This window comes from Bemisia tabaci, chromosome 8, assembly GCF_918797505.1.
Source record: "Bemisia tabaci chromosome 8, PGI_BMITA_v3".
Classification (NCBI taxonomy): Eukaryota; Metazoa; Arthropoda; class Insecta; order Hemiptera; family Aleyrodidae; genus Bemisia; species Bemisia tabaci.
In genome coordinates, this window is record NC_092800.1 from 34,935,110 (window position 1) to 34,962,445 (window position 27,336).

Consider the following 27,336-nt stretch of genomic DNA (forward strand, 5'->3'; position numbering starts at 1 on the left):
GTGGATCTCAGGGCTCATATCAGAATGGAAACAGTTCCTTTTAATTTGAATGCGCCCCTTTTCTTTGTACGATGTCATGAGAGGACTACAACTTAAAAATGGCCACCGTCACTTTGACGCAGTTTATCGAATAAGGCTAAATAACCGAAGTACTCCTACTTGGTAACGTCAGTTAACTTCAATCGGTATTTTATTGAGGGATCATTTTTTTGCTGGCACTTCAAGAACTGCACGTCTATAATTTCACTTCAGTACTCTCAATGACTGCGACGACCTAATCTAGCTATACTGATTCTAAGATTTGCATGATAACACTCTCGTGTGTTTAAAAATAGACGGTTTTCTTCATTTTTGTAAAACAGGAGATCCTAAAGCTGTATTATAACCCGACAATTTTGTACTCTGGACATGACGGATTAGAATTTTAATTAGCTTTTTCCTCGAAACTACGTTTTTTTAACACTATCTGCAATCAAAACCGCACCATACCTCAAGCTCTGTCTCACGTTTTTTGGCGTTCCTCGCGCCAGATGTCCCCATAACACTACTCTCTAATATAGTATCGATGACTAAATTTTGAGTTTTGGTGGACTACACTGGAAAAAAAAAACACATTGGATCTAGAGTCCAGACTCTTAAAAACATCGACAAGAAAAAATACTCTTGATTCAATCAGATTTAAGCTTAAATCAAGAACCAAACCTCTTAATTTGAGCGGATTTCCTCTTGATTTAAGCTTGAATCTGATTGAATCAAGAGTCCTTTTTCTTGTCAATGTTTTCAAGAGTCTGCACTCAAGATCCAATGTGTTTTTTTTTTCCAGTGTAAGGTCCCCAATGTTTTCAAGAGTCTGCACTCAAGATCCAATGTGTTTTTTTTTCCCAGTGTAAGGTCCCCTTTTCCTTGGGCCGGTAACATGTGTCAACGTGGGAGAGGTTTGAGAATATGGGTCATGTAATTGCCTTGCAATGACCTTGAGATGCATTGTGATGAGCGTAGCCTGAGCGGCGCGGCCTTAGGCAGGGTCCCTCGAATCCCGGGTTATCCCTTCGGCCCGTCCGGGGAACCTGCTCACTCCAGTATCAACTCTCGCGCTTTGGATGTGCTAACCTTTGCCTTGATCAAAGAATTCCTTATCCTGGACAGTAGAGCTGCTACAAAAGTAGAGCTAGCTGAATTGCCTAATCATGATCTGAAGGGAGACCGGCAAAGAGAAACTATAATGCAAGGTGTCGCATTCGGTTTGTGGCGATTTGAGATCCCACGGAAAAGTTGAGGAATTTACGTATTTGACTCTCCATGAAAAAGGGACCTAAGTTCAAAAAAAAAACAATAACAAAATGTAGCTCTTGCAGGTATGGAGGATTCGCAATTTACGTACTTCTTGTGGCGCGAGAAACACGATGTTGCCACTGGTTTCTCTAAAATGAACTCCTAAGTTCAAAAAAGCTCTCAAATTTTCGACGGAAATCGATGACTGCATCGAATGCGAGGTTTTTTCCAAATAGGATTCTGCTTTCAAGTCTCCGGATTTTGCCAATTTTTGGTTTATAATGATTTTTCAGGCTTTAGAGTAGGGGCTATCGTCCTCTATTCGGCTAAAAATGCAAAATCTGACGAGATTTTGGACCTAATCGATGCGATACATCGCATGCCAGTTCGATGACGTCAGAAACCTTGACGTATCACCTTCAGTTCAGTTTGAAAGTTCGATTACATGGTCTTTAATTACAGCTGCAAAAACAGATGTTTGGTTCCAAGAAGTGAAGTTTCAGTTATGTACATTAATATATCGTATTAAAAAATCAGAATTTTCTAATACGTAAACCGAGCGTTTGGTTATAAGACTCGGATTTTCAGTTTCTTGAATTGATTTCACATCAACTCTCGCAGAGACACATTCGATTGTGTAACCGGAACAGGATTCTGCTTTTAAGTCTCCGGATTTTGTCAAGTTTTACTTTATAATGATTCTTTAGGCTTATGCGCAGGGGCTATCATCCTTTATTTGACTAAAAATTCAAAATCTGGTGCGATTTTTGACCTAATTGATGCGATCCATCGTATGCCAGTTCGACTACGTCAGAGAGCTTGACGCATCACCTTAAGACGTCATTACGAACCCTAATGTAGGTGAATCCGACAACGCTACAGAAGAGCCCGGCTAGAGAATCCTTGCAGCACGATGACGTAAGAAGAGGACCCTGCACGCTGCACCGCGGCCCTCGCGGCTCACGCCCCCCGAAACCCCCTTCATCCCTCAATGCTCCACCCTCCCCCGCCACTCCCAAGCTCGGACAAAGACCTCTTCCACCCTTCCCGCGATAAGAGCTCCCTTCTACTCGTGCTCATCTCCTCATCACCTACTAGAAAAATCCCGGCTCGCAAAAGCAACCGTCTCTCTCGGTCAGTGAACCAGTCTCCAACTTTTTCAAGTTTCCGGAAAAGCTCTGCGGTCAGGCCCGCAGTAGTCATCCGCACTGCGGACTGATAAATGAAATTCATGGGCGAAGCTATAGACAAAGTAGGAAAAGTGAAAATGGAGGTATCCTATTGGTGAAAGCGGGTGGTTGCAGTGGACAAAGAAAGTAGGTAATAGACTAATTCACGGCAACCCACTAAGGAACGGATAGTTAGTCCATCATTTTCCCCTTTCGTCTGTACCAACCACCCGTTTCAACCAAAAGAGCCACTCCATATTCCCTTTGTCTATTGTTTTGTCTATCAATTTTAATGATCAGCTCGCAAATGGTAAACTTTCAAGACCACATATATCGGTTTAAGCTGTTAAAAATCTCCCCTAGTGTTTTGATGTTTCGAGAGGATCTGCTAATTGTTTTTTTCACAAAATTTTGTGTAAATTGTTTCTGTTCTTTAAAGAATATGGTCTTTGAAAATTTCGCACTAAAATTCCGAGCAGAGTTTTTTTCCGAAAAAATTACGAACCAAACTGAAAAAAAAAAAAACTGATTCACCAACCAAGGAGCGGCACAGACACGGCAATACTTACACGGGGAAGTTTCCAAGCTGCCGCATCCGATCGGGCTGAAAAAAATCGTGCGAACTCTTCGGATGAATCCATCATTATGACCGAGTTTTTTGGTTTTTTCCAATGCGCCCTGGAAATACCCCCCAAAAATTCCGAAAATTCCGGTTCTGAGCGCGCGTCGACTGTGATCGCTCAAAATCGGAATTTGTTGGGGGTCCTCCGCGGGAGGGATCATTTACGACTCTTTGGGCTTCCGAGACAATTTAAAAATCCCGTCTCCGAGGACCAGGGACGGGGACGAACACACGAGGCGCATCTCCTGTCTCCTGCAGGACCTAGCGGGAGCGTCTCCGCAACCCTAGAGTCCCTTCATACTGAGAGTCAAGACAATGTGAATCCATTTCTGATTGGTTCCCGTATTTTAAGCCTTCACAGTGTCACAAACGGGAATAAAGATTACAGTTTCACCGATTGCAAAGATTATAATCTGGAATGGACCAGGGAATTACGGGTTCGGCAAGGAACAAACGGAATGAGAGAAGGAGCGGAGAAAGGAATTTGAGAATGGGCCGATCAAAGATTACGAAAAACGTTCAATTTGTGTAATCTTCATTCCCGTTTGTGACTCCATGAGGGGATGTTGTCTTGACTCTCAGTATAAAGGGACTCTGGAGCACACGAGGCGCATCTCCTGTCTCCTGCAGGACCTAGCGGGAGCCTCTCCGCAACCCGGGAGGGAATCCGGTATCCAGCGGAAAAAACCGGTTCGCTCATCGGTTCTCGACGAAAGCTCGAAGGGCTCGCAGGGACCGGGAGCAGACGGCCGCGGGACGGGAATCGATTGAACGCGGGTCGCGACTCCTACCAGGTTTCCGTAGCCCCCCCCCCCCCCGCCCCCTCCGCGGTACCGAGCAAACCCTGGATGTTTTAACTGGCGCCCCGACTCTCGGGCGGATACTACACTGCTCGCTACTCCTTTTCCGTGTTCCGTTTTTCGATCGGGGCCGTTTTCTTATGTGCAACGCCACCTTGAACAAGGTACGTATTTCGGCGCCAAAATCAGGGTTGCCACGGAATTTAGAAAATGAAATTCCCTGACAATGGAGATGTTGCATGTGTGACGGATTTGCGATTTGACTGTTGATTCTTATGTAAAAGTTCGCGAGAAACACGATGGTGCCACTGGTTTTCTCTGAAATCGACTCCCAAGCTCAAAAAAGCTCTCAAGTTGAGGCCAAAATGGAGGGGATATCCCAGCCTACCTTGAGAGTCCACTTCTACATCAAAACAAACTCTCCATGCAAAGATAGGGAGCAAATACATTGACAGGGCTGCCACTTTATTTGGGGATTCCAAAACTGAAAACATGGCAACCCTGCTAATGTATTTGCTCCCTATCTTTGCATGGAGAGTTTGTTTTGATGTAGAGGTGGACTCTCAGGGTAGGATGGGATATCCCCTCCATTTTGGCCTCACTTTAAGAGCTTTTCTTGAGCTTGGGAGATGATTTCAGAGAAAACCGGTGGCACCATCGTGTTTCTCGCGAGCTTTTACAACAGAATCGATGGTCAAATCGCAAATCCCTCACACGCAACATCTCCATTGAAGATATGATAGGTGGTTAAGACGACATAATTGAAAATAGTTTTCAGGAAAAATTTGGTTTTCAAAACCTTAAACCCATTTTAGAAAGCAAATAAAGGTGATTTAACACATGTTCCCTGATATTTTCGTCATTTTTGTTGACATGTTCCGGTTTTCCCTGACTTCTTAAAATTCCCTGACATTTCCCGGTATTCTCTGACTGTAGCAACCCTGCAAAATGCTGGATGATGCTCTTCCAGGGTAGTAAAGGTCCGGGAAAGAATCTAGGGGCTTTAATTCCGCCTCATCTTGAAGGCACAATTTTTTGGCAAAAGTTTACCGGGAAAAAACTTCTGCCTACTCTTACAAAATTTGCTCCAAACAAAGATTACGATACATCGAAGACAAACTAAGCTACGTTCTATAATTTCTCCCTGAAATTTCAGGTCTAATCGCTTGTATCTCTAGCGTGCTACAGACCCATTGCGAGTGCGATTTATCACATTCGAGCCATTCGTTATGTTTGGGTTATATTTCATCCCAAAATGTTAGTGGGGCACTTCTCTCTTCTCTGCTATTATTTCTTTGAAAAGGGTGAGTTTTCTTGTGGACGATCACTGTTAAATTTGTAATTTCAGGGCTGGTTGGAGGAGGAGGGCCGGCGGGGGGGGGGGGGGGGAGGAAGGCAGCGGATGCAGCCGATTGGCAACGTTGTTTTTCTCAATTTAAACTTATGGAAATATATCGATTATCTATGGTGCCAGAAGCTCGGACGAGAATCGATTATTAAACACAGGTTTGAATGGAGGAAGCAGGGCCGGATTAAGGGGGTGGCCACATGGGCCGCGGCCAATGGCGACAAATCTAAGGGGCGGCAAAAATTTGCAATTTTTAAAAGCGTAGGTATAAAAAAAATCGGATTTATAAAAACAAAATTACAAACGAGAAAAGGCGACAAAATCTCTCATTTCCTGAGAGTATAGTGATTTCTAATTTTGTCGTCTCTTAGTGATACTAGAGACAGCACTCTCAATAAGTCGAGTTACGAGAGAAACCAAACACGCAATTTGGCTTAGAACGGCGCGACTTAAAGAGAAATTATGACGAGGACTTGAGATGAAAAGGAGAAGCCCTCGGCGCGGCGATCGGCATGTAACACATATTAGCGCCTACAAGAATGCACGAATACTTCACGCATTGCATCAAACACAGAGCGGTCATTGCGATCAGCGTGAAACGGATAGCGCCTACAAGAATGCATGAATACTTCACGCATTGCGTCAAACACAGTGCGTTCAGCGTGAAACGCATGGCGCCTACAAGACTGCGTAAATACTTCACGCATTGCGTCCAACACGGTGCGGTCTGCGCGGCGCGGTGGCGGAAGTTAAAATCAGTGAACCACATTTATGTTTGTTCTTTCATAATTTGTCCGCTCATTTCTTATAAATGGAAGGCCTTGTCCACACAGAGATAGGTTTGTGGAACTTAACTTTCGCGGAAAGTTTCGTGAACTTTTGCTAGTAGTGATGACAGGACTTTCCCAAAAAATGTGTTCAACACGAGTAAATGCGTCTTATGCACCCCTCCCCCGCTGACACGTTCATTTGATGGTTTTTATCGAGTTTCAAAACGAATGAGAAGGGGACGGCAAAATATAGGCGGCTCATGGGCGGCAAGTAGGTTTGAAGTAGGAGGAAGGCCAGTATTGCCAACTTGCTGGATCCGCCCCTGCAAAATTCTGCACGGATTTTGCACTATGTCGCATTCTTGTAAAAAATTGATTTTTTTGGGTCAATTTTGTAACTTTGGAATGGTTTTACATTCCTGTGGCTACAAAACGGCGAAATGAGCCATTCGATCATGTTGAAATAAAACAGAAGTCGAGTAAATTGAATTGAGGGGAAGTTTTGGCGAGAGGGCCTTGCGCGGTGTCCCAGGACAATACCGGTGAAACGGGAATACAATTTACGAGTGCAAAGTAAATACTCCCGGTTGAATCGGCCGCCTGAAATTAATACTTTATTTGGACCCCTCGGGGGAAGCATAACATTTACATTTACTTTTTTATCTGTGTAAGGACCGTTCGATGGTGACTTAACGCAGGGCTCGTGACAGTTTCTCGTTTAGAAATGTTTGAGGAGATCAAATTGATAAAATCATCAGGGCGTTCCTAAGAATTTCAATTCTAGTAAAAATTTCAATGATACCCAAACAAATTTGTAAAGGGTTTGGATGATATTTTTAAAATAGACGATTTATATTTATTATCTGATACCAATACGGTAAATTCAGAAATTTTTGGTTGAATCTATTTGAAAATGTCACTGAAGTTTATCTGCAGCACAAAGAAAATTCAGTGAAATTTTCAGACAGCTTCGTTACACAATTTCTCTGTGAAAAAAATAAAATGGCGGCGGAAATTGGTAAACGTCGCATGGCACTTGTGATGCTTGGGCCGGAAGGTGACGATTTTGTGAGAGAAGTATTGAATTTTCAGCAATCTATATTGATCGTTCAGGTGATTTTTATGAATCAAGCTATTTTTGTTTTGAGCAAAGCTTCGGCTAATTTTTCCGCCGAAATTTCCCAGATCTTGAATGTTGTCTCAAAAACACAGTATCGCACAAGCGCAACATGACGTTTGAAAAGTTGCGTTGCCATTTTATTTTTTTACAGAGAAATTTTTCGATGAATCTGTCTGAAAATTGCGCTGAATTTTATCGCAAGCACAAAGAAAATTCAGTGGAATTTTCGGACAGCTTCGTTGAACAATTTCTCTGGAAAAAATAAAATGGCGGCGGAAATTTCAAAACGTCGCATGGCGTTTGTGATACTTCGGCCGGAAGGTGACGACTTAAGTCCAGGGATTCTTTCTCAGGATTTCATAGCTCTTCCGTCCCTTTCAAAATGTCCGCCGCCATTTAATTTTTTTTACAGAGAAATTGTACAACGGAGCTTTCCAAAAATTTCACTGAATTTGTTTATGCTGATGATGAAATTCAGTAAAATTCTCGGACAACTCCGTTGAACAATTTCTCTAAAAAAAAATAAAATGGCAGCGGAAATTTCGAAACGTCGCATGGCGTTTGTGATACTTCGGCCAGAAGGCGACGACTTAAGTTCAGGGATTCTTTCTCAAGATCCCACAGCGGACGAAAAACATCTTCCGTCCTTTTCAACGCTCAACACAATTACTTTTAGCGGCTCTCAGTTGGCCGAACCGCGGCTTTTCCTTCAATGTATGCACATGACGCGCGCGAGGCGGGCGGAATGTGTGAAGAAGGTCAAAGGTAAAGGAGCGAAAAATAAAAGTTTTGATAAGGACGCAGAGCAGCGCACAAAAGGTAACAGGAACACGACGGACAGCGGGCGGAAGGAGGGGCGGTATCGCATTGTGCCCGATTAGAGCAGTTAGAGGACACGTTTAGCCGCGGAGCTTTGCAGGCTGCATAGATTCAGGCGACACATTCACGAGCATGGCGATCGGGAGTAACGCTAGCTATTTTCGTCGCTCCTCCGGCGTAACCTCGTATCTCTATCCCCGTATGAGCCCCAAAGAACATGAATTTATATGTAAACTAGGGCTCACATGGAGACTGAGATATGTCCTTGCGTCCGACGTTTTCTCGCCGGGGAACCGCGTTTATATTTCACCGTCAACGGGCGGGGAAATTGCTTTCCACCGCGGCACGGATTTAGTGCCTACGTCATCCGATTTTCGATGCATCGATGGCTGAAGTCGAAAATGCGTGCAGCGAGAAATTTGCGAGCTGATTGTGGACGAATTTAGTGCCGTCGTAAAACGAACGATATATCGATGGTCGAGGTCGAGAATTGCAGACGGCGAGAATGCGCGATTGAGATGAGAGCTCAAAGCGTGAGGATTTGGTGCCTGCGTTATCCGGTATTCGATACATCGACGGCTGAAGGGAAAAATGCGTACCTACGGCGGGAAATATCCGATCGAAATTGGAGCTCAAAGCGGAGCGGTAAATCCTTTCGCGGATGTTGATCAAAAGTCTGGGGCATGGAAATTTTTGACCTGCAAAACATGACATTCGCAACAGTCGCTACCATTTTGATCGGGTATGACACGCTTATCTCCGATCTCGAAATTGCAAATTTTCCAGGTTTTTTTCCTTTTTTTAAAGGAGGTTTTCCTTGCAGGCGTTGCAGAGGGCTTCCGTCTAAGAGATGGATAAACGGCATCCAAAAAGGAATGAACGGATGCCAGCTTTCGAAAAATCTCTACCTTGATGGATTCCACTGGCGGTGTACTGCCTTACGAAAGTGATTAAAGCAACGTTAGTTTTCTTGAAATTGTCTGTGAATTTTCTCCGTCTATTTAAACACATTCGCAGCAAAAATTCAAAGCGATTTTTTCCCTCTTTATAGTGCATAAGTTTCCCCCGGAAGTTAGCGCTCAGATTCGTTTTATTACGACTGATGACTAGAAAAAAGTTAAGCAATTGATTTAGCAACTCTAAACCAATTTAGGAACTCTAAACCAATTCAGCAAAAGTCAACTCAAAAAGTGATCACCCCAACATTTATCAGACATCATTAGGCGAATTCCATTGGAGTTTTTCCTCGACGAGTGCTCATCAATCATCGTTCGACGAAAAGAAGCGTTGATCTCCGAATTTAACTTCTGCCTCGCCCGATTGAATTGCTAAGATTGAAAATGCGGGGTCATTTACGTATGTCTCGGCTGAACACGGCAGAAAATGATTTTAAAAAATTTAACCGCACTGGAAAAAAACACATTGAATCTAGAGTCCAGACTCTTGAAAACATTGACAAGAAAAAATACTCTTGATTCAATCGGATGTAAGCTTAAATCAAGAACCATGACACTTAATTTGAGCGGATTTCCTATTGTTTTAAGCTAGATTCTGATTGAATCAAGAGTACTTTTTCTTGTCGATGTTTTTAAGAGTCTGGACTCAAGATCCAATGTTTTTTTTTTTTTTTCCAGTGCGGTAATTGGGTTTTGCAGCAATGAGTCGAATGATGCAGCCACTGAATTAGTCTATCTTCCCTGGCCCATACGAGCTGCAAGCCGCGATATAGGTTATGCATCCGCGTTGAAGGATCGCTGATTTATTGGTGCCGGACCGCACAGGCAGCAGCTGGCGTTTCGACACTTCGGCCGGGAATCGATAGGATCCGCGAATTTATAATGGAGGACGCAAATGCGTGGCGGGCTGCATATCGGTCGAATGAAGGCGACCCATATTTCAGCGGTGAAAAATGTGGAGCCGTCGGAAGTACAGCTTTTCCAGTGCGTTAAGTTTTATCGCGCGATGAAAAATAATAAACGGGATTTATTGCCGGCAATCCTCGCATTTGGAGAAAAAGGCTTTCGAGCTCCTTTTTTTCTGAAAATTAATATGTGTATTTCTAGATATGGGTTTAGCGTGAGCTCTTCGGAAATAAATTTTCGACATGGAAAAGATTTTTGAGTTAACAACACCTTTGCAGTTTTGAAATGACCTTTCGGGTCTGTGTATTTATGGGTCAAAACAGGACTTTTTTTAATAAAATGTTTACGAAAAATTTCTCACGCCTCAGTTGGATAAATGCCTCCTTAAATTTCCCTGAACCTTAATACCAGCGTTCTTTCGGGGGCCGAATTCGGTCGGTCCTTCCACCGTACTTAAATATACTTAGGACGGGTCTCGACTGCACAAAAGTCCGGCTTAGCGCTTCTGATCGGCCGGTGGTGCGGTTTGGAATCATCGATGGATGTTGTACTCCGTGTGAAAGAGCCGACAAAATTCGGCCCCAGGAATTTGATGACAGTTTTGGGATAAAAGCTTTGGGAAGAAGCTTCAGAAAAGCCAGAGAAGTCAGGAAAGCTTCAACATTGCATTCACCCATGGCCTCAAAAAGACTAGATTTTGTGAGTTAAATGGGGATGAAACTCCGAGAGATCTCTGATTTTTCAAGGTATTATACTTGGGGTTTAATTCCAATGAAAATGATATTATCAGGACATCGGGAGAAATCTGATTTCCGAAAAAAGGTCATTTTAGCTCTCTTCTGCGGGGCTCCGTTTTCAAGGAAGTCGCGTTTTATAGATGAAGAATATAGGGTACACTGGAGAAAAAAAACACATTGGATCTAGAGTCCAGACTCTTAAAAACATCGACAAGAAAAAGTACTCTTGATTCAATTAAAATCTAGCTTACATGAAGAACCAAGCCTCTTAATTCAAGCGGATTTTGTTTTGATTCAAGCAAGAATCCGATTGGATCAAGAGTATTTTTTCTTGTCAATGTTTTCAAGAGTCTGAACTCTAGATCCAATGTATTTTTCTTCCAGTGTGATCTTTTAATTCAAATTACGCTTTTACTGGAATAATTCGAAAAATTTCAATAAAATCAAAAGTTATGTCAACGAAGTGAGTCCGGAAACACCCATCTTTAACTTGACCGCGAAAAATCCTGAAAAGCGAATTTCGCGACAGTCTCATCAGACTGTCTTGAATCCGACGAAATAGATGACATCGGTAAAAAAAAAGTTACGGGCTATACAAGGTAGATTTACACAGGTATGGACAGAACTGAACAACTGGCCTCTGATTGGCTCTCCAGCGGCCCCTTAACGTCAGCCATTTTGGATGTTTTGATTATTTTGATTTATTATGTTCGGTTTATCGTTTGTCAAAAATTTGTGGGATTTTTTGCACAATTTTGGTTATGCGATATTAATTTTAGCGTTTAAACGCACAAACGTTTGAATGTTAATTTGATTGTAATTTAATTAAAAAACGGGCCCCTTAACCTACGTCACGAGGTCATGTGACACGTACTGAGGCTCATGGGAAATTTTCAACTTTTCCATACCTGTGTAAATCTACCTTGCGGGCTATACAGACATACCTTCCGTTCCGGGCTCAGAGGCTGGAAGTTCCGGGTGCAGGAGCCGTAGCTTTTGCTCTGTGTGCTACGCCCGGAACTTTCAGCATCTGAGCCTGGAATGCGGACGGTATGTCTATACTATAGCTCGTAAGTACGGATTCCAAGACTGGAGTTTTTTTTTTTTCAATGATCAAAAGAGCAACAACCCATCGACCAGTACGGACCAATCACAGAGCTTCCCGCCAGATCCACCAAATCCAGTGTTCCGCCAGATACGGGTTGAATCCCAACGATGTCGCCGGTGAGCCCCGTATGCGATAATCGAGTTCACACCCTCTACCCGATCCGACGAGAAAAAACGCTACAACTGCTTTCAGCATACTCTGACAGCGGAAGGTATACCAACGCAGTGAGCCTGGAGACACAAATCACTGGGCCGCGACAAATCCTGTGGACAACTTCTAGACAGAAACGCACCTCCTGCGATTGATCCTCGGTCCAGCCGCAACACAATACATCACACGGCTGAACCATATTTCGCGGGCACGACGACCTTGAGCCCCAGACTCGCGTCGCAGCGCAGGAAGATCATATTTCCCCAGCCGTGTCGACGCGGCAACAGCGCAGCGGAGCCGGGCTCCGCGAGAGGGGCGTATGCGGCCACACGCCCGTTTTCGAGGAGAGGGGATGCCCCACGACCTCCCCGCGGCTCCCGCGCCATCCGGCGGCGACCCAACGACGGCCATTTCTGCAGCCTAGTCGCCTGTCATGTCCGCACGTGGATCCTTCCAGACGATAACTCCGCAGTGAAACCGGCTGATTGTTCCTTGTTTTTGTGGTGATAGGTGTCCGCGAGTGGTCGATTTCAGTGTTCGGTGTGGTGTCCTCCCGCGTGATACGGTATTTCCAGTTCGAATCTGTAGGTAAATCATTCAGAGCCGGTGTTACCTATCTGCTACGCAGCAGGTCTCAACGGTGTTATCCACGGGGTCTGTTGCACATAAGAGATTCGGCGAGTTCGTACGCTGCAAATTCGAGTACCTGTAGGGGGAGCGTGCGGACTTGTTGAAATTTGGGGCTTGTGGGGTCATCGATGACTCTATATAAACTACATTTTGCGATAAGGGACCACTATTTATGGCTCACCCGTATGAGCACTTAGGTGTATGGGTTGATTGATACGTTGTTTTTGAAATGAGCCAGGAAAAGTAGTCTCTTCTTGCAAAATGTGGTCCATTTGCAGAGAGTGAACTCGGTAATTTAGCTGAAGAGTAGCAGTTAGTTGACAGAAGAATTGCCCAAAAAACACGTTAAACGCAAACAAAATGTCTAAAATACTTTTAAAAATACAGGTGACCAAATCTTTCAAGTGCAACAGATTCATCTTATGGACTGCGTTTAGCAGAAAAGAGCACACACACACAGCACACACACACAGTCACACACACACACAGTCATCAGTCATCAGTCACACCAGTCATTGCCAAATTTAACCCGGCAATTTAATTTTTTACGAGAGAACGCTTGTACTGATTCTTTTAAAAATTGTAAGGAATTCGCTTCATACCGTGCAGCAAATTCATTGCGTGAACACAAATCCGCAAAACCATTTTCATGTAAAAAATTAAAGTGCCCGATTAAATGTGGCAACAGCTGATGCGGCTTGGTTCCTTTCTGCTTAACGCAGCCCTTATCATCCAACTAAAGAGAAAACGTTTTGTTCCAGCATTAAGGTCGTTTCCGCTAAACATAGCCCAAATATCCGTAAAATCAACGAAAAAAACTCAATTTTTTCCAACTTTAACTTCAACAGTGATATCGTTTGATTTATTTTCCAATCAAGGCGACACGGAAAACATCTCTATGTCACGTCCGTGATAAAGGCTTTCGAGACGCGAATGATCCTCTTATCAGTGCCCGACTTGCCACGAGCCGAACCCGCGTGTGTCCGTCATCGGTGACGTCATTTCAGAATGGCGATGGACAAACTCATGCTCCTGAACGAGGTCGCTCGGAGCATCCTCGAGGCAGAGGATGACGACAGCGGACCCTCGCAACCCAAAAAACCCAAAACCGCCGAAGACCCAGATCCAGGACCTTTCATCCTCGAGGGCCGAGACCGAGAACTTTCGCCGAGACCTTTCGTGCCTGTGACGCAGTGCTGCTACCTCCTGTGCCACGACAAAGTTCCCAAAGACGACCAACGGAAACTTTGGGACCTCTGGGAGAACACGATGGACAAAGCCGCTCAAGACGAGTATCTCTCCAGCTTGATCGAGTTCAGACCGCCGGCCACCGTCAAAGTCGAACCGAAAAGGAACCGGAATTTCCTTTGGAGGTAAATTATCTTCGACCATTTTTTATTATTAATGACGTGAGCGTGGATGGGAGGGGAGGGGGCTGCTGGTCTACGTTGAAATTAATTTCGATCCCCATAGAAAATGTAAGGGGGCCTACAAAACAAGAGCGTGACATTTCTGTCACCTTTGACCTTTGGTGATCAATTTTTCGGGGAGGCTCGTTCAAAATTGGACTACATTTTGCGATAAACAACTAGTGTTTCCGGCTCATTTTGGAAGCGACGTAAATGCCAAGAGTTTTTTACGCTGACCGGCGCTTCCGTGGACGAGGAAGAGGTTCCATATTGCAAAATGTACCTATCCAATTGTATCTGATTCTATAAAAAATCTGTGAAATTTCCCGCTAAAAATGCTTGCTAGTTGCCTGTAAAGAATACAATTTGCAAAAGGAATATTGGCAACGTTGAAATTAAGTCACATCATTCCGTCTGGGGAAAAACAATTTTATCAAAATGATTCCTATTACGATAACACACTGTGACACAGCTAGGTATTCTTATTATGGGAGGCGAAACATGAATAAACCCAGGTCTTTGGTTCATTCTATGGTTTCGCAGTTTTTACATTGTTTTCAGTGCTAATTTCTCCGCAAAGTGTATCAAAATCAACATAAAATTTGGGATGCTTTGTATTTCCCTGCCTATTTTACCCTTAAGTAACACAAGAACACAAATAATTTTCTCAGTTTCGAGATTTCTAAAGGGAAACCCTAGCATCGAAGAGAAAAACTTTCGTCTGTGTTCGAACATTCGACGTCCTCTCTACGTTATTGATCACCCAGAGAGATGCGAGGAATAACCCCCGGAAATTTTCCTTGATCTGTATCTCTTGAAAAGCTCGAACAAGAACGCCAGTTGTTTCTCTCGTGAGAAAGTAAAATGTGATCATAATTTCAACATTTTATGGCCCGAGCTTGTTTTTCCAACCCGGGCGATCGAGATTTCGGGTCATTCCGGTTTAATTAAAAATATTAAAAGAAAATGGCGGGGAAAGTTTCGGGGCTGCGTGTTTTTGTGGTGAAACCACCGATCAAGGAGAAGGGATCTGCGGCGATCTCTATTAGTGTCGCCGTCCCATCAATTTTAACTTTACCAGTTGCGCGGCGCCTAACTTTGCCTCATGCCCTGTTGCCGGTTTCTAAGTTTACCTGCCAAGATTATCGTTGCCCCTCTGACGTAAGGACGTTTAACGAGTTTCTCGTGAACCCTGTTTTACACCTTAATCCCTGTTCTCTGCACTGAGAAAAAACTATGGCTTATAAACCTATTAGTGGTAAATATGGAACACCACTAATAGTAGTACCTCTACATATAATAATAGCACATATACCTTAGTTATGGTCTCTGTACCTTAATTAGGTACAGAGACCTTAGTATGGTTCACAGACCGAGAATCATTGGTTTATTTACGACTATTATAGGTGTTCCATATTTACCTCTAATAGGTTTATAAACCATAGTTTTTTCTCAGTGTGGGGATCATGCGGAGATCGAGGTGCGCCCTTACGCCAGAGGAGCGATGTGTTTTTCGATCCCGATTATTTCGCCCAAATCTTCTCGCCCACGATGAAAGCGAAGTGCCCAAGAGAGGTTTTCTAAGTTTCAAGCCCACCCCGTTGGCCGTTGGATTTAGGAAGGTTGAGAAAGGCGTCTGTGAGCCTTTTTGAGGCGTCTAGTTTGATCGCGAAGATAAGGCTCCTTTGACGACTGATGAGCAACGTTTTGGATACTATTCAGTTTGCCATAATATCCATAACTTGCCTCAAAAATAAACGTTTTATCGAAGGAAATTTGGCAACTCTTGAATGTTCATACGGCGTTCTTCCTTATAGCACGGAGGTATAGGAATCACCCATTTCAACCAACAGAATCGCTCCATACACCTAAATGTCTTCTTTGTCTATAGCTTGTCTATCAATTTCAACAATCAGCCCGCTGCTAGAGTACCTATATTGAGAGAGTATGGCCACTGGGCCCCATGGAGAGGCTTAGGACCCAAAGATGGCGGTGCTTTGTTTTGGTTTTTGAGGATGGGAGGGGGTCATTGCCAACTTTTGACGGTTACCACCAACCGTACTTGCTGCCATCCTTACTACATTCAAGATAATTTTTCTCAAAAATTGCACACGATTAGTCTTAAAAATATGTAAAGAAGTCGCAAGAGTGCATTTGAGTAATTTTCTCGTTACGATAAGCAAAGAAAACTACATTTTGAGTCATTTTGCATTACATTAATTTATGGCGTCCGCCATTTTTGGGTCCTAAGGGCTCCATTCAGTCTAAGATGGCTGAGCCAATCAGAGGTGGTAACCCCAGTGGCCATACTCTCTCAATATAGGTACTCTACCCGCTGCTCTAGAACTGTTGACTAACTCGACCCGCTTCGTATTCCAGGTACACCATCAACCCAAACGGCACCGAAATCCAATGCTGCCAAAAGTTCCTGCTCAAACTCTACCAAATCTCCGAGAAGCGACTGCGCGTGATCCAGGAGAAAACGCGAAACGGCGACTCCTTCGTCGAGCGGCGCGGGAAGCACTCCCGTTCCCGCCCGAAGCTGAAAGCTCAGAACCTCTGGGACTTGGCCGAGGCGCACCTGGCCACCCTCCCTTCCACGCAGGGTCTTGACGGGACGGACAAGAGGTATTTGAAGGACTCCTCGCTCACCATCAAAAAAGTCTGGGCCATGTTCGAGGAGTGGTACGAGGCCACAACGGGGCAGGAGTTGGTCGGGCTGTCCTACAAGACTTACCACAAGAAGTTCTCGGCCTCCAAGAAGTACGCGTTCCTTTACCAGTTGGTCATCCCTGACGAGATCAGCGGGAACACGTGGCTCGACGAGCCGACCAAACAGCTCATGGAGGGGGAAGAACCCCCGAAAGGAAAGAAACGAAAAGGAAAGTCGAAAAAATGAAAATTATGAGTGCCTGAATATTCTGTTGTAATGTAATTGTCGGTATACATAAAAATAGCTAAGACTGAAACAAACAGCTGTATTTATCAATATCTGATTGTTCCTCTTGTAAAATAATTGTCAATACAGGTTAATTTTGTAAATTGACGGTTTTGCTTTCTTTCGCTCTCTTTAGAAGTTCTAGACGATGGAAAAATACAAAGACTCGACCATAAATTAGAAATCGCCGTTTTCCGGACGAGTGAACATGAATCCTTTCAAGGTTGCAAAATGGGTCAGTTGCGCTGGTCACGGAATCGAGTTTTGATGCTTGATTCTTGTACAGTAGCTTAAAATAATAAGATCTATACAAACAGCAACTTTCTACGTTTGATATTAACCGAGATGTCGCTTTTGAAAAGTCGAGTTTTTGACGTCAACCGAGGGTATCACTACCGCGGTGGATGAAGTCAAAAACTTGACTTTTCAAAGGGCGATATGTCGGTTAATATTGAACTTAGAAAATTGCTGTTTGGACAGACCTAATTATTTTAAGCTGATCAAAACAGGATATTGTGACCAGCGCAACTGACCCATTGTCGATATTCATACAGATAGCTAAGACTGAACATTAACGAAAAAATGGCTATGTTTATCAATGCCTGATTCTTCCTCTTGTAAAATATTTGTCAATACAAGTTAATTTTGTAGAATGACGGTTTTGCTTCCTTTCGCTCTCTTTAGAAGTCTTACACGGAGGAAAAAAAGAAAGATTCGACTATAAATCGTCACTTTCCGGCCGGAGTATCACAAGTGCCATGCAACGTTTAAAACTTTTCGCCGTCATTTTCATTTTTTTTTTTATTTTTTTTTTTTTACAGAGAAATTGTTGATTGACTCTGTTTGGAGATTTCACTAAATTTTATCGGCAGCACAAAGAAAATTCAGTGAAATTTTCGGATAGCTTCATGAAACATATTCTCAGTAAAAAAATAAAATGGCGCTGGAATTTATCAAACTTTGCATGGCGTTTGTGATGCTGTGACCGGCAGGTGACGAAATCGTCGTTTTTCGGACGAGAGAACACGACTCCATTCCAATGTTTCAGGGGCCCAATGGGCTTAAACAATACGATTTTTTACACGAGTGTGCCTGTGAAATTTTTGTTCATTTGTCTGATTTTCGCATGAGATCAGGAGGAAAATTATTAAAATTTTCAATTTGAAAAGCCCAAGAATCTTTCGGTAAAAGTGCAATTTTCGAGGGGACATTTGGCAACATCGAAATATTATTAAAATTTTCAATTCGAAAAGCCCAAGAATCTTTCTGTAAAAGTGCAATTTGCGACGGGACATTCGGCAACATCGAAATATAGTTACCCTGGTAAAAATTGGCAGTAGAATCTGTGTTCCAAAATACCATAGACCTACAGCCGGCTACACAATTTCTTATAACCTTTTATAGCCGATGGCGATTAAGCAACAGCCAGGCGATAAAGTGTATGCTAAGCGTTACTAATTACGGATGCTAGGACTTAGTGAGTTTTTGGAATACTGCTCTCTTTTTGGGCCGTAGTATCTTGATTTATTTTGCGAGGAAAGCTCCGTATTTTTGATGGATGCCTGCCATTACTAATATATTAGAGCGCCTTCAGTTTCGTATGATACTGTGCAATACCTCTGGTGTGAAATAGTTGCTTCAAGCGCCGTGGCAGGCGGGCAGTCAGCGCGGAACACGCATTGGCGCGTACAAACCCAACAGGGATACTTCATGCGTTGCGCAATGCGTGAAGTATTCCTGTTAGGTTTGTAGGCGCCAGTGCGTCGCCGCTCTGCTTTGTGTTAGGCTCTAATGTTTAATCTGGCTGAGTCAGCGTTATTCAACTCATGATTTTGAAATGTTTGCACATCCTGTATGGATTATTCTCATTTTAATTGATGAAAAAAAAAAATATGTGTTGAAGGAAAATATAATGTGTGTTTTGTAAATATTAAGGTGGTTCCGTATCAAACTTAATGATTTCCAAAGCAGACGAATTTCTACACAATTTCTAAGGGCCTTTTATAATCGATGGCGAAAAAGCAACAGCCAGGCGATAGGAACTATAGCCCAGCTGCATAATTTTTTATCGCTTCGTATAGCCCGGCCGTATGATTTTCTCCGCATTCTACAGCCAGCTATATGATTTTCTGTAGCCTTCTTAGCCGGCTATATGAATTCCTATGGTATTTTGAAACGCGGCTCTTATAGCCAATTTTTAACAAGGCGTCTTTGAGAAAGGGAACCTCACAATGAGCAGAGGCAAATTATTCAGGGAAAAGCCTTGGAGCCAGTTGCGCTGATTTGCGACTGCCGAGTGTTGCGGGTCAAAACATTATGGCCCTTAAGTTCCGGCTCCACGATCAAAACAGAAACTCAAGATGCGTGCAACATATATGTACACCAGTAGAAACAGGGCACCAAATTACGCAATCACTGCATCAACAATGCAGTATGTGGGAATTTCTGCGTTCCAATATTCGCGGTTGACGATAATGACAAGAGAAGCGCCTCAGTTTTGGAGCTGCAAAACTCAACAATTACATCGGTCGGTCGAGTTGAACACCCGAATTCAAATCAAAAAGTGCGTTACGCAGGGTTGCACCAAATCTAGAAAATGAAATTCCCTCACATTTCCCAGTCACATTTTGGTGAAATTCCCTGACTATTGAAGATAAGCCAGATGGTCGAAAAGACCATACACTGGAAAAAAAAAAAAAAAAAAAACACATTGGATCTAGAGTCCGCAGACTCTTGAAAACATTGACAAGAAAAAATACTCTTGATTCAATCAGATTTTTGCTTAAATCAAAAGGATATCCGCTCAAATTAGAGGCTTGCGTTCTTGATTTAAGCAAAAATCCGATTGAATCAAGAGTATTTTTTCTTGTCGATGTTTTCAAGAGTCTGGACTCTAGATCCAATGTGTTTTTTTTCCAGTGTAACTAGAAATAGTTTTTGGGCAAAATGTGTTGTTCGAAACATTAAACCCATACTAGAGAGCAAATAAGGGTGGCTTAACTATATTTCCTTGACATTTTCGTTATTTTCCCTGACTTCTCAAAATTCCCGGACTGTGGCAACCCTGGTTGCGAAATACTTTAACAGTCCCTGTACTGCACATGTTATAATTTCAATTTTAATTTTTTCCGAACCATTTCAGCCCCACTTTTCAACCCCTCTGTGCGCTCGAATCCTCCCCATAAAGGTAAACTACAAAGAGTCCAAGACGATAAAACGAGTACCACACTCGTCGGAAAGCCCTCGTGCCGCGCTGCGAGGAAAGACAAAGACAACGGCCGACTGAATAACTCCGCGATCTCGCGAATCATCGAAATCCGATCTCGAGAGCTCCTCGAATAATGAATAAAGCGTCGTTCCGCAGACAAAACAGCGTATCTACACTCTCGGATGAGCCCTCCAGTCCATATAACTCCATGCTTTTCGCGGCTCATCCGCGCAGGGGAGTTACGTCCTTCCTTCCGAGGAAAGGACCTTGGATTCCGGAGCAGGCAAGACGCGGAAAACGAGGGATCAAACGGCTTTTCCACCGTGCTAAGGAAAAACGCCGTATGAACTTTCGAGAGTTGCCAAATTTCCTTCGATACAATTTTTATTTTTGAAGAAAAGTGGGAATACTTTTCCTTAAAATTTTCAGAAGTTTTAGATCAAATTACAAACAAAATCAGGGTGTTTTGTATTTTTTACTTTTGAAAGATCCTCATATTTTCTTGGTATTTTATAAAAAAAAACTGATTTTTTTCATTTTGAAAATTCCTGATATTTTCCTGATTTTTCTCGACTCCTGGCACGGTAGGCGAAAAGCAGTAAGACTTCTGCGCTGAGGAGATTCGCGTACGGAAAATTCCTGATAAAACGTCCGATTTTTCCTGATCGGCCAAAATTCCTGATATTTTCCGGTGTGTCCTGATGCTAGACACCCTGAAAATTATCCGCGAAATTGGTAGACAGATATTCAAAACTTTTCCTGAAAAAAATTGGTGATTGGCTAGAAGAAGTGCACTGGAAAAAAACACATTGGATCTAAAGTCCAGACTCTTAAAAACATCGACAAGAAAAAATACTCTTCATTCAATCAGATTTAACCTAAAATCAAGAACCAAGCCTCTAAATTTGAGCGGATTTCTTTCTGATTTAAGCTTAAATCTGATTGAGTCAAGAGTCCTTTTTCTTGTCAATGTTTTCAAGAGTCTGGACTCTGGATCCAATATATTTTTTTTCCAGTGTGTGGCAACGCCTGAAGGCTCATAAGGCGTTTTTCCTCGGCACGGCAGTTTTATGCTCCGTAAAGGATAAAAAATCCATAAAAATAAAACAAAGCGCCCCGGCGAGAGGGATGAGCCGGGCTTTCAGCGGGGGAAAATTCGCACTTTCGGAGAAAAGGGGATTTAATTAACCCGAGGGCTCGGATGTTGTATCGGTCTCGGTCCGTCTGTTTCGCCGAGGCTACGGAAAACTTCGGTATGAGTGAGCCTTGAAGCGAGTAACAGCCGTGCTAACTGTGGCTTAAGCCCCCGATGGAGTTACGTCTGTTTTCCGTGACACGACTTTTCTTTTCTGTCTAATGTCTTCTGTGTTTCTACGGATGAGAGCAGTAACTCTGCTTGGACATGAACTGTGAAGGACGCACGTGCTCTGCAGGCTGATTGTTGAAATTGATAGACAAAGTGATAGAAAAGAAGACATAAGAAGTATGGAGCGATCCTAATGGTTAATTCGGGTGGTTCTTATAGACTAAAGGAGGAAATGATGGACTGATAGGGTGTCTACTAAAACAGACTGGCCAAAAGTCGGTACTTTTAGAGTGCTTTTTCAGTACGTTCCCAAGAAATTCCGTGCCTCCTCAACAGAAAAATTCAGTACTTTTCCAGTACCTACAATCGACGAAATTTGAAAAATGTCAAACATTTGAATTTCTCGCTAAAATTGCGACAAGAACGACATACTTAAACATGAGATAAGTTCCGGAGTTTTATGCGGAATTTCCGCACTTTTTGAGTACTTCCGGACCGCTCTTATCAGTGCTAAAAATCAGTACTATTTCCGGACTTTCTGGAAGTTCCGGACTTGCAGACACCCTGACTAACTATCGAGACACTCGTGAGTTGCCATTAGTTAGTCTATTACCTACCTCCTTTATCCATTGCGACCGCTCGCTCCCAAAAACACGATCCCTTCCCTCCATATCCCTTTCGTCTTCTTTGTCTTTAGCTTTGTCTATCAATTTCAACAATCAGCCCGCTGATGTAGATAGAAGCTCACTCCAGAGTGGAGTTGGGATTCTCTTCCGTAAGGTGCAAAGAAGCCAGGGAAGAACTGCCATGTTCAGAAGACATCTCTGCCATGCTAAGGAAAAATATCGTATGGACTTTCGGATGTTGCCAAATTACCCCTGATAAAATATTAATTTACGAGAAAAGTTATGAATATTTCACTTAGAAATTTTGACGTAGTTTAGATCGAATTGCGGATGAATTTTTCTGAAAAATTGAACCGGCGTGCGATAGCACTTTTTCCAGTCTTGCAGATCGTCGCGGTTTGGCGAGAAGCTGCAAGTATTTGGGTCGTCGAGCTGCTAGTTAGGGATTTTAAGGTCTGAACCCTCTCGAGCCTTAGCGTGTCGTATTGTCCCGCCGCTGCCTCGCCGCGCCGCACAGCGGGCCAAGTGAATAGGAGGCGTCGGACAAAATTTGGAAACTTTAAACACTTGCAACTCCGTTCATACCAAATTTTGAAGCTCTGAAAGTGATTCCATTGGTTTCCTCGTGGAATTTTCTTCAAGAAACACCCCTAAATGTTGAAAATGTGACGGAATAAACATAAAAAATTGCAGTTTTAGACGGAAATTCCATGTTCGAACTCTCCGATCGACTCGATTCACTGTGCGCCGCGCAGTTACCCGCTAAGCCGCTGCAGTTGAGCCCGCCTTCCAGTTCCCGGGCTAGCTTTTTCCCTCCAGTCCGCCCGCGGCACGGCAATTAGTCTTATTCACCGGCGAGGTTTTCTGCCCGCCGCAGAATCAGTCTCCATTCGTGGAGGGTGGTTTCGGAATTGGGGCTCTTACCCCCCACCCTTCACCGACCCGCCGAAAAACCGCGGGAAACCACGAGAAACTCGCACAGAGATTGAGATAATGTATTTGAGAGACTTAGGAATGTCGCGGAAAATTAACAATCGCCGGCAAATTGTGCCGTGATATGATAACAAAAAGAGCAGTAAGTGTCAAATTTTCGAAATCGAGTTTCCTCCAAAATTCGTCTAATGTCTTGTAGTGTAGATGAAATCACATAAATAACTAAAACAGCAAAATTCATCTTAATTGTATGATGACGAGACATAGAAGCAGTAAGTGCGCAAAAAATGTATGGTTTCAGGCAAAACAGCTGTAAGTGACATTATTCCTCCAGAGAGCCAAAGAAAACAGTGCTTTCAAGTAGAGTGCCGCCTTCTTCTGCCGATTTCTAACCTGGAAATGTGTTTGTTGTGTGTCTAAAACGCAACAACGAAAGCATGCAGAAGATACCACTTATGGCTATCTAGTCTAACGCTAGCCTAACATGAAAATGAATAATATCCTTTTTATGTAATTGAAAAAAAATCGGTCGATTTTTAATCATCCAAACGATTTCTAAGGGTCTTTAGGATGATTAGTGGCAATCTTGCAAAGAACGGAGGCTTCTTGCAATAGAATTTTCCGGCCAGACGCTTCTGAGCCCGTTTTCTCGTACCTTCATGTTTGCACTTACTGCTCTCTTCGCTTTCACGGCAGAATTGCGATCTGTTTATGTTGACTAAAAAAAGTCCAAAATTCAGAAGTAAAGAAACAAGATAGGAATTACTGCAGCTTTGATTTCAGACAGACGTTTCTTTTTTTCTTGAATGAATGGTGCCAGCTACATTCTCGCGCGTGTTGGCGATGACATCAGGGACCTTAGTTGGGTTTAGTTCGGGTAGGCAACTAAACTAACTCCCTGGCAAAGCGGAGAGCATCACCAGGATTTGAAGGCGCTCCAGGCCGCTGTCACGCTTTTCAAGTTCTTCGCCGATGAAACCTCTACATTATGTCAATGCGAATTATTGCAATTTGCCGAGTTAATATGTATGCCGCTTGCAAACTGCCGGCGATTGTTGACTGCCTGCGACAATTATAAGTTATGTTATAGGGACAACTTTCCGATTCACCAAACGGCGATGCATGACCTAAGTGCTGAAGTTTAGTAAATCTGACAGCATTTGCAAAAACTCGCCTATGAGAGTTCAAAATTCTCGCCTCGACTGGGGACAATGTATTTTAGAAACTTTGCACTGCTATTTTCCGTTCAGTGCAAAAATAACTTTTGGAAGTCAATGCTTACAGCCACATGAAGAGTCATGGCCAAAGAGTTTAGGAAAGTGATTTAGCAATCCTAATCTAATTTGCAAAAACTCATCTAGCAAAGTGCTCACCCCGATATCCATCAGTCATCATTAGGCGAATTTTATTTTTGATCTTATGTTGAACAAGTTCAATAATTATAGGGCGAAATATGGCGTTGAACGCCTAACTTAACTTTTGTGGCGTCCAATTACTCGCATGTACATTGCTTAGAATATTTGCGCAGGAGCTATAAAATAAATCGTCTCTCGGTTTATGGTATTTATGCAAGCTGATGAAAAGTGTGTAAACTCATCTGAACCGCGGCCTGAGATGTTATCTGTGTACTGCGGCTCGATTCTGGAATCGATGTCGAATGACCTAGATCGAGAGATTACCATCTAAGCAATGCAATTTATAGATTCAGGTTATTCGAGAATCATTCAATGATCGACCCGCTGGCCGTACTGCGCTGAGAAAAAGTTCGGTTGCAGGCACCGAGATTCGTTTCATATGTATTGAACACCGAACTTTATCGACTCTGGTAACCGACGTTTTCGGTAGTGAGACCACCTTCCGGTGAGGTAAATCGAATTTCTGTTTCTATGACCGAAAAATCTAATGTTTTGAACCAAAAAGGCGCGATGTTCGATAAGAACAGATTTTGTTTTTTCTCCGTGTGATTTGTTCGTCAAACCGAAAATTCGATTCAGGTGATCGTTCTTTTTCATGCAACCGAATTACCGGTCCAGCCCCGAGAGGCGCTTCGCGCCTTAGACTTTGTGTGCTACACGTCACTCCTATCTATACTATAAGCTCCAAGACCTAATTTTGCGAAACTGGTAACGCTTAGTTCCAGCGTTCTACCTGGCCGATTTTCATGATTTTTGCGGCTATCGACGGGCAATTGCCTCTAGATAAGCCAACTCTTTTCAGATTTTCAAAATATGGCCCAGGTTTTTTTTATATTACGTGGTAAAGTTGCGAATTTTCCCATTTAAACAATGTAAATTTATACTTTTTGTCATAGTTCGTTTGAGCGTTCTACCGGGCCGATTTCCATGATTTTTGCGTAAATCGACAGGTAATAGGCCCTAGATGAGCCCGCTGCAATCCGACTTTGGAAAAAGGACCCAGGTTTTTTTAAAATCACGTCATAAAAGTGAGTGAGTTTACAGAATGCTCCGGTACTGCTACCGCTATGCGCGGGAGGATGCGCAATGGTCGAGGAGGTTGCGCAGTAGCTGGGTAGCCTGCGCATCAGCTCTACACTTATCTACACAAGATTCGCACCTGAGGCTACATGTCGAGCGGAGGCCGAGTCGTCTAAAACGTCAAATGCGTCCGCTTTGATCACAGTGTGGGTTCGGTCCTCGACTCATATAATCTTAATTATTGCCTGACTATCATTGTTCATTGTTTTACTGCAATATTTCATCAAGCAATCATTCCAAAACGCGTCCTTTTAATTTTAAAGTAATTTTAAGTAAAGTTTAAAATTAAAGTATACCTCATATCGTATTTTTTTAGGGGAAAAATAAAACTAACACTGATAGGAGGGTAAAAATAGGGCCGCGAAGCGGCCCATTGATGGCGCGGAGCGCCTTCAGGGGGTTGGGCCGCGTAGCGGCCAGGGGGCGTAGCCCCCTAGTAATTTATATTATGCGTAGAGTAATAAAGTCCTTTTATACTGAGAGGTAAGACACCCCCCCTCATGAAGTCACAATCGGTAATAAAGATTACACAAATTGAAGTTTTTCGTAATCTTTGATCGGCTCATTCTCAATTTCCTTCCTCCGTTCCTTCTCTCATTCCGTTTGTTCCTTGCTGAACCCGTAATTCCTCGGTCCATTCCAGACCAAAATCTTTGCAATTGGTGAAAATGTAATATTTATTCCCTTTCGTGACACTGTGGAGTCCTAAAATACGGGAACCAATCAGAAATGGATTCACATTGTCCTAACTCTCAGTATGAAGGGACTTCATAGAGTAAGATAAATATTGTATCGGGAGATATGTGGCACCATTACTTAATGCTCATACAGCATTATTCCTCAGCACGGGAGAGCTGATAGAAACATGAGGAAACATACGTATGGGTAAATAAAGAGTTGATGAAATTTTAAACCTAAGGTAAACGACGGATGGAGCAACGGGAGTGCAGGCCGCGTCAGTTTGAGCATCGATCCAGAGGAGAATACGACCCCCCCCCCCCAAGCCCCCCCCCCCCTGTCGTACCCTCTATCGATGAGTCCTCCCGAGGGAGGAAAAACCACGGGTAGAATACGACGAAAACAATACGAGAGTTGACAAACAGTCCCTCGTTGTTATGTTAAACTGGGAGAATGGAGGGTTTTCTGCATAAAAGAGCTTCCCTGCCATTCTGCCGTGCTGAGGAAAAACGCCGTATGAGCCTTCAGGCGTTGCCAAATTTCCTCCGATAGAAACCTAATTTACTAGGAAAATTGTGAATATTTTTCTTCAATTTTTCGGACAATTTTGTTTTGCAATTTCGTCTAAAACGTCTGAAAATTTCAAGGAAAAATACGCATAAATTTCGTCAAAAATACATGTTTTATCGAAGGAAATTTGGCAACTCGCGAATGTTCATACGACGTTTTTCCTTGGCACGGCAGCATTCGAGACTCGGGATGCGGAATACGCTGGAAACACTGGGTTCTATGCAAAGTTTGGGGGGACCGCGGGGAAACATTGGACATTTTCAGCCCCCGCCATGATTTCGTCACTTTCCAGCCAAAGGATCACAAGTGCCATGCAACGTTTCAAAATTTCCGTCGCCATTTTATTTTTTTACTGAGAGATTGATGGTTGAATCCGTTGGAAAATTCCACCGAATTTTATCGGCAGCACAAAGGAAATTCGATGACATTTTTCGGACAGCTTCGTTGAACAATTTTTCTGTAAAAAAAATAAAATGGCGTTGGTAATTTTTAAACGTCGCACGGCACTTGTGATACTTTGGCCGAAAGGTGACGATTTTATGAGAGGAGTATTGAATTTTCAACCATCGATATTGATCGTTCAGATGATTTTCATGCGTCAAGCTACTTTTGTTTTGGGCTAGTGTTTGAAACTCGGCATGAAGTCTTAGCAGCCATCTGGCCTGCAACTTTTCTTCTTGTGGGCGATCTCAGATTTCTTAGGGGCCAAGATGAAAAATTGCCCGTTTGAAATGCCTCGTGTCAGGAATACGCCGAAAAATCCCCA

At 43.1% G+C, this 27,336-nt stretch overlaps 2 protein-coding genes across 4 annotated transcripts in view; one reads left to right on the plus strand and one right to left on the minus strand.

Annotated features, from left to right (window-relative positions):
• The window catches only part of Atpalpha (sodium/potassium-transporting ATPase subunit alpha), a 161,382-nt gene that overhangs the window by 120,579 nt on the left and 13,467 nt on the right, over positions 1-27,336 (minus strand). The gene's annotated exons all lie outside the window — the stretch shown is intronic.
• LOC109030224 (uncharacterized) lies at positions 12,013-16,858 on the plus strand. Of its 2 annotated transcripts, none has more exons than XM_019041073.2 (3): positions 12,013-12,365; positions 13,169-13,780; positions 16,196-16,858. In XM_019041073.2, the coding sequence occupies exons 2-3, from the start codon at positions 13,416-13,418 to the stop codon at positions 16,713-16,715; spliced, it is 885 nt and encodes a 294-aa protein (XP_018896618.2). In that variant the 5' UTR covers positions 12,013-12,365; positions 13,169-13,415; the 3' UTR covers positions 16,716-16,858. The 2 variants fall into 2 exon arrangements, with proteins under 2 accessions (XP_018896618.2, XP_018896619.2); XM_019041074.2 differs by having other exon boundaries at positions 12,013-12,361.